The sequence below is a fragment of the Terrapene carolina genome, unplaced genomic scaffold (assembly GCF_002925995.2).
Source record: "Terrapene carolina triunguis isolate 2854851 unplaced genomic scaffold, T_m_triunguis-2.0 Scaffold618, whole genome shotgun sequence".
Classification (NCBI taxonomy): domain Eukaryota; kingdom Metazoa; phylum Chordata; order Testudines; family Emydidae; genus Terrapene; species Terrapene triunguis.
In genome coordinates, this window is record NW_020664969.1 from 21,890 (window position 1) to 29,449 (window position 7,560).

At 51.3% G+C, this 7,560-nt stretch overlaps 1 protein-coding gene across 1 annotated transcript; it reads right to left on the reverse strand.

Annotated features, from left to right (window-relative positions):
* On the reverse strand, positions 1 to 5,920 carry LOC112112401 (zinc finger protein 850-like). The gene is made up of 3 exons (XM_026659285.1): positions 5,857 to 5,920; positions 4,112 to 4,225; positions 1 to 3,760 (listed from the first exon to the last, which is right to left on the reverse strand). The coding sequence occupies exons 1-3, from the start codon at positions 5,918 to 5,920 to the stop codon at positions 2,397 to 2,399; spliced, it is 1,542 nt and encodes a 513-aa protein (XP_026515070.1). The 3' UTR covers positions 1 to 2,396.
* Positions 5,921 to 7,560: the final 1,640 nt, after the last annotated feature.

Genomic DNA, 7,560 nt, shown 5'->3' on the forward strand with positions numbered 1-7,560 from the left:
CAACAGTCTACATTTCCACCTGTAAACAATCCGAACTCAGCAGGAAAAAGTCCAGAAGTGGCTTTGTAAATACACAGAACCTGCGATTTAAACTCTGAATGATCACATTGTGTTTGGGATCCATTCAAATTCCCCTTCCAGCTCGGTGACACTTTCATCTCCAGCTCTAGGGAGTCTGATTTAGGCTCAAAGAAATCAAAACACGATTCCAAAACCCAGAGGAGGGCTATTAGGATGATCAGAGGAATGGAGAACCTACCCGATGAGAGGAAACTGAAGATAGGATTACTTTCTATAAATAAATCAGAGACATAAAACCCCAGGGAGGGAGAGGAGGTTTTTAAGTTGGGCCCTGTGTGAGAACAAGCACAAATGGATATAATCTGGCCTTCAACAAATTTAGGCTTGAAATTACAAGAAGGTTTCCAACTCCCAGAGGAGAGACATTCCAGAACAGCGTGGTGGGCAATGGGGCCAAAAAACCTGACTTGTTTCAAGGCTGAGCTTGCTAAGTTTATGGCGGTGACAGCATGATGAGATTTCCTACGGTGGCATATGCCCCCCGGCATGATTGCTGTTACAAATATCTCCAGTGGCCAGAGATGGGACACTAGGAGAGAGAGGGCTCTTAATCCCTACAGAGAATTTTTTCCCACATGCTCACAATCTAACTCATCGCCATATTTGGGATAGGGAACAAATTCTCCCCAGCTCAGATTAGTAGAGACTCTCTGAAAGGGGCAGAGAGGGGAGGGGATTTCCCTTCGTCTGCAGTGTGGGGAACAGGTAACTTGCTTGTTTGAACTAGAGTAAATTGTGGAGTCTCTCACTTGAAATCTTTAAATCATGATTTGGAGACTTCAGGAGCTCAGTCAGAGGTTGCGTACAGGAGTGGGTGAGGGAGGTTCTGTGCCCTGCCATATGTAGGAGGTGAGACAACATGATCATGATGTTCCTTCCTAGACTTCAAATCTACTCGCCTCTGAGAGCTGAGGACACGGCCTCGTGGGACAGTTTGGGAGGTGGAGAGGCAGAATGGGAAAAAGATAAACTCTACGTGGATCAGACAGAAGGTAACACTGCAGGGGCGATGCTGCAGGAGGGAATTCCTGCAAATCGCCCCATTGCCTTAGGATGTCACAGAGGCTGAAATGACATTTTTTTCTCCACCGTGTTCCTGCTCTTTGTTATATTTAAATATATTTTAAATGAGGAAAAGGGTACAAAAATCACCTTCAGCACCTCCCAGGGCAACGTGTGAACAACTGGGAATGAGACGATCTGTTCCAAAGGGTGAACTCAGTGAAGTGGGAGGAAGAGTATAAATGTGACGCTCCAGCTTGGCTTTGACCAGGAAACGGAGGTTAAGGCAGGTGACGAGGCAACGCGCTAGATAACAACGGACACGCTACACACTTTGTCATTACTGCAAGAATAGTTGTGTTTTTACATCAGGGTCGCTAACTCGAGCCACCTAACTCCATGGAAAGTCCAACTGGAGGTGAGGCCCAGGTAGATTTTACATTGATATAGCTAGTGGAAATCACCCACACCTTGAGCTGATGGACGTTCCTGGTAGGAGGGACGCACATTCTCATGACTGATATAGGATTATAGAGTTTACAGAAAGGACCATGGGAAGGGCTAGCTGCGAAAGACAATAGTGGGCAACCACATGGGGAGCAGAGGGCCCCCGGTGAAGCAAACAGCCTTAAAGGTCTTGACGTTGGAATCCGGAAAAGTATGAAAGAAAGAAAAAATCATTTGCCAGCCTTATATACCGTTTTTATGGTTTTTTAGGAGTGCTGGTGATAATGTAGGATTCAGGCCTGTATTTTCGCCTGAGATACAATCTTAGGTCTTGTTTGCCCGTTTGATTCTTGATACACTTATATCCTTACTAATATGTGTGAACAAAGGACAAAGACACTGTGAATGTTGCTGCTGCCTAGCCAGATGGGTTCGTTAGTGTAATGGGAGCAGATAAGAACAGTTAAAGTGTTACTGGGCATGGTACACTTGAAGACTGCCTCTACTCCTATCTCAAGGCAAGGTCAAGCAACCAGTCGGGAGGGGACTGGGGGGAAGGCCTAAGAAATGTCTTTGTCTGTAGCACAACCTCATTCCTTATCCCTCCCATGGAGTACAAAAGAGGTGGGAAGAAGACCCCAGACCCATGGCCCACCATAATGGAACATGACCATAAGTTGTAAGGAGTCGGACTGTGGGTGTGCATTTCCGGTATAATTATGCCTGCTGAGGAGGGGGGAATGGGACACTGGGAAACAAGGCAGGAAACTAACCCCAATAAATATCCCATTGCCTGCACTTTGAACTTCTGGTCTGCTTTGTGTCTGCGTGACAAGAACCAGGGGAGGGGGTGAAGGCAAAGCCCTCTACCGTGGTTGATGATTTCCCTTGTGGATTTTCTGATGGGTAATAAGGTTTGAACGCCGTGTGAAGGTTTTCCCGCACTCAGAGCAGGCGTAGGGTCTCTCCCCCCTGTGGATTCCCTGATGAGTAATAAGGTGTGAGCGCTGAGAGAAGCTTTTCCCGCACTCACAGCATTCATACGGTCTCTCTCCTGTGTGGATTCTCTGATGACTAATAAGGTCTGAGCTATGAGTGAAGCTTTTCCCGCACTCACTGCATCCATAGGGCCTCTCCCCTGTGTGGATTCTCTGATGTGTAACAAGGGCTGAGTGCTGAGCAAAGGTTTTCCCGCACTCGCAGCATCCATAGGGTCTCTCCCCTGTGTGGATTCTCTGATGTGACATAAGGGCTGAGCGCTGAGTGAAGCTTTTCCCGCACTCACAGCATTCATAGGGCCGCTCCCCCTTGTGGACTCTTTGGTGTCTGATAAGGTTTGAGCTCTCACTGAAGCTTTTCCCGCACTCGCGGCACTCATAGGGTCGCTCTCCGGTATGGATTCTCTGGTGACTAATGAGGTGTGAGCGCCGAGCAAAGCTTTTCCCACACTCCCCGCATTCATAGGGTCTCTCCCCTGTGTGGATTCGCTGATGACTAATAAGGTCTGAGCTCTGAATGAAGGTTTTCCCACACTCCCCGCATTCATAAGGCCTCTCCCCTGTGTGGATTCGCTGATGACTATTAAGGTCTGAGCGCTGCGTAAAGGTTTTCCCGCACTCCCCGCATTCATGAGGTCTCTCCCCAGTGTGGATTCTCTGGTGTCTCATAAGCGCTGAGCGCTGCACGAAGGTTTTCCCGCACTCCCAGCATTCATAGGGCCTCTCCCCTGTGTGGATTCTCTGATGCGTAATGAGAATTGAGCTCTCATTGAAGCTTTTCCCGCACTCGCAGCATTTGTAGGGTTTCTCTCCCTTGTGGTTTTTCTGATGTCTAATCAGGTTTGAACGCTTATTGAAGCTTTTCCCGCACTCGCTGCATTCATAAGATCTCTCTGCCGTATGGATTCTCTCATGATTAATAAGGTGCGAGCGTCTACGGAAGTTTTTCCCATACTTGGTGCAGGGGTTTTTTCTCTCACCTGCGAGGACTCTGTGCTGGCCTGTGGTTCCCTTGAGGTCTTTGTGAGTTGCCTGACAATTAACGGATTTACCCCCTGGCTGCTTTGTCCGCTGCCTCGCTGGCCTGTGCCGACTCTCACAAGTTTGTCCTTGCTCAAGACATCTGGACACATTCCCTTTGGCTCTTCGCAATAACACCCTGTCTGGTCCCGCTTGCTCAGCATCCGTCTGCTGAAGCTTCCACTCCCCGTTCTCACTCCCCGTCCCACCACCTGCTGGGACAGAGAGAGAAACCTCAGGAACAGGAAGGGAAAAGAGGAGAGGAAAAGAAAGGAAGTGCTGGGGAGATGGGGAAAAAATCAGGAACTGAATTCCCCAAACTTTCCCCTAGACAGGAAAGAAAAGGCATCTGTTCTGCGCCCCATCCAAACACTCAGGATGACAGGTCAGGGAGGGAGTTACAGCCGGTGTCGGGCAGGAAGCCCTCAGCGATATCTGCCCGGAGGGTATCACACATGCCGGGGACAATCCTGAACTGAGACTGCTCCCAAGGTCTCTGTGGGGAATCCCAGCTCCTTCCTTCAGGCACTGACAGCTTTTGAGTTCATTTAATGATTCCTCACCTGGGCAGGTGCGTCTCCGGATCCTTTGTTCTTCTGAATCCTGGAGATCTGGGACCCACGGCTCTTCCCCTTTCTCCAGCTGGGAGATCACATCAGGTTTGGGAAGTGGAAGCCCTGCTCAGGGGAAAGAAAACAAGGGACATCAGGTGAATTCATGGGACACTTCTCCGAAAACAATGTTCTGTTATTTTAACCCCAGCCCATGATAAGGCAGTAAAACACCAGGGCCAGCTCCCAAGTTGCTCAAAGGTGCTGGACGCTCTGCTTTGGGGGGATTTAACCGTCCCCATCTCTCCTGTGAGCACACAGAGCCCGACACTCATCAAATGGGCTCCTAAAACACAGCAAAAGTAATTCCATGTCCCAGGCAGTGAAGACTCCAGACAGCGGGTAAATCCCCCGAGAAATGCTTCTTTCTGGCAGAGAGAGGAGCAGAGACTATGAGCCATAGGAGAGCTGGAACGGGGGAGCATTGGCTGGTGGGGTTCAGCACAGTAAGGAAGAAGAGGGAGCGCAGAGGTCCCAGAATGCAGTATGTCAGGGTATTATATGTCAGGAAAGAACATTTTGCAGAAGTAAGGACTCTAGTAAGTCAGGAAGGGAGTATGAATATCCCCCAGCGTGCGGATAGCTCCAGTGAATTAAATACTATAATTTAGGAGCGACAGAGTCTGATGCCTCACCACCCTCCTAGTGAAAAGGTTTTTCCTAATATCCAACCTAAACCTCCCCCACTGCAACTTGAGACCATTGCTCCTTGTTCTGCCATCTGCCACCACTGAGAACAGAGACATGGAGAACAACTGATCACCGTCGTCTTTGTAACAGCCTTTAACGTATAGGAAGACTGATATCAGGTTCTCTCTCAGCCTTCTTTTCTCACGACTAAACATGACCCAGGTGGAAAGGTTGAAAGAACTGGGCATGTCTGAGGATAGCGAGGTAGCTTTGTGGATGTTTACTTCTGAACGGATATGAGCCGGGCAAGACTGCCTTTGTCAAGGTGGGAGAAAAGGACGTTGGGGTAACTGAGATGGGGATGATCTCCTGCACACGCGCTTTAGCTGTGTGGATGGGTAGCAAGAGCCCCATTTTAGCGACATTATGCAGAAAGAAAACACAAGATCTAGACACGGCCCTACGGGGGGTCCGTGGTGAAGACGAGGCCCAAATTACGGGCCTGCATGACCGGCAGGATAATGATGCTTTCCACAACGATAGAGAAAAAAAGAGATGGTGGGATGGCTGGGGGGATATTAAGAGCTCTGTTTTAGCCATTTTAATTGTTGAATTTGAGCTGATGGACAGACATTCCAAAGGAGAGGTTGGAGAGACCGGAGGGGACTTTAGTTTGGACAGAAGGAGACGGGTCTGGAGTGGAGAGGTAGATCTGTGAGTCACCAGTTGTATTTCAGTTTGTGGATGAAATTACCCAGAGATCAGGTGTAGAGGAAGAAGAGACCAAGGAATCCCCACAGAAAGTTGGCGTGGGGAGGAGGAGGACACGCTGAAGGAGAGATCAGAGAGGTAGGGGAAAGGACAAAGGAAGACAAGATTTCAAGAGGAGGCGTATGGGCAGTGGTGTCGAGGGTGACAGGCCAAGGAGGAGGAGGATAGAGGGCTGGTTCTGAGCTGTGCCTCAGGATGGGGCATCACAGACTTCGGCAAAAGCCGTCGCAGTGGCGTGCCCCAAATCTCTGCCTCCTTGAAACCTTCCCTTCTCACCCCCACCAGACCCTCCTCACCAGCGCTGGCTTTAGGGAAAACGGCGCCCTGGGTGAACTTGTATTTTGGCGTCCCCCGCCCCATCACCCCTGGCCCCCCGCGGGTTCCCCATCACCTCCAAGCTCCACTGCCTCTTCCTAGTGCTTAATTTGTATTGAAAGAGGTGGTAGAGCTCAGCCGCGGCTCAAATTAAGCCCTGAAAGGCAGCCTGAGAGCAGCGGCGGCTGGCTGGGTGCCCAGCTCTGAAGGCAACGCCACCGCCAGCAGCAGCGCAGAAGTAAAGGTGGCCTGGGATATGGTGTATTGCCCCCTTATTTCTGCACTGCTGCTGCTTGCAATGCCTGGCACTTGGCCTATGGCTCAAGGCGAGGTTCGTGCTGTCACACGGGGGCTGCATCTTGCCAGAGCCCACGGGCCTCCTGCAGCCCTCTGGCCACTCCTGCCTCACCGGGGCACCATTTCCGGTTCTGTGGGGTGGGGGGTAACTTTAACCGTGATTCCAGGGGCTACTGAGGCACCTGAAAACTCTCGGGTTTTGTTGCTGATAATAACGTAGGAATTAGCGGACAGAAGCTCTGTATCTCATTGTTATATAGAGAAAGAAAAATATATACACACTGCAACTAAAGCCACATTCTAAGCTTATATGTCAATTTAGATCAGGAGATAATACAGCAAGATATTCCCAATCCCAAACCTTGAGATATCAATTCTGGAGCTTTAACTAACTAACTAACTAAACTAACACACACACACACACACACACAAGAGTTTTCAGGTGCTTCAGCAGCCCCTGGAATCACAATTCAAGTTGCCCCCCATCCAAATCTGAAATGTGATGGGGGGCAGGGGCCTGAGACGGGGTGTGTGACCGTGGCGCGGGGAGGGGATCTGATTCATTTCCCCAGGGCGCTCACCCTTCCCAGACCGGCGTGGGCCTGGCTGCTGCGGCCGAGCGGAGAAAGTCCCTGCCCCAGTGCGCGCTGCCGTCTGCATAGGTATTGGGGGACACAAGAGGGGGGCTGGAGCAGCTGAGAGCGGGGGGCTGCTGGAAGGGGGGAGGCAGGGATCCGGAGAACAGAGATCAGATCCTGTGCACCTCCTGAAGTTATGTACAAGGCGCTGCTGCTTCCCCACCGCGTCCAAGCTGGGGAGAGACTTCCTCTGGGCCCAGCCGGGGTGGGGAATTTCCCTGGCTAGGACGAGCCTCCCCTAGGGCAGCCCTGGGCTCTGCCACCTCAACTCCTGAGTCGGTGACGCCAGCGGACGGAGAGACCTCAGGGAAAGTTCTGGGCATGGGCAGGAATTAGTGGCTCCCATAGACTCCTAGAAGATCAGGGTTGGAAGAGACCTCAGGAGATCGTCTCGTCCAACCCCCTGCTCAAAGCAGGACTCTCGTCACAAAGGACTCAGGGGACCTCAGATCTCACAGCCTCTGGGAATCTTCTCCCGGCTCCTTACTGTGTCTGCAGCTGCTCTTGTCCTGACTCCCTCCCTTTTCTTCCTTGCACTGAACCGAATCCTCCCCGATTCCTTCTCGTCCTAGTCCTCTGCACACCCCTCCCCCTGCTCTCAGCCCTCCCTGCTTGGGACAACCCACGAGCACCAGCTCCCCGTCTTCTTCCCCCCTCCCCCTGCTCTCAGCCTCCCTGCTTGGGACACCCCACGAGCACCAGCTCCCCGTCATCTTCCCCCCTCCCCCTGCTCTCAGCCCTCCCTGCTTG

Excerpts from the sequence above, each read along its gene's own strand:
- LOC112112401 (XM_026659285.1), bottom strand. The coding sequence starts at position 5,920 with ATGGGGCGGGGGACGCCAAAATACAAGTTCACCCAGGGCGCCGTTTTC. Across the intron at positions 4,226-5,856 it reads TTTCCCTAAAGCCAGCGCTG|GGCTTCCACTTCCCAAACCT; the intron begins GTGAGGAGGGTC and ends TCCCCTGAGCAG. Across the intron at positions 3,761-4,111 it reads CCGGAGACGCACCTGCCCAG|GTGGTGGGACGGGGAGTGAG; the intron begins GTGAGGAATCAT and ends CTGTCCCAGCAG.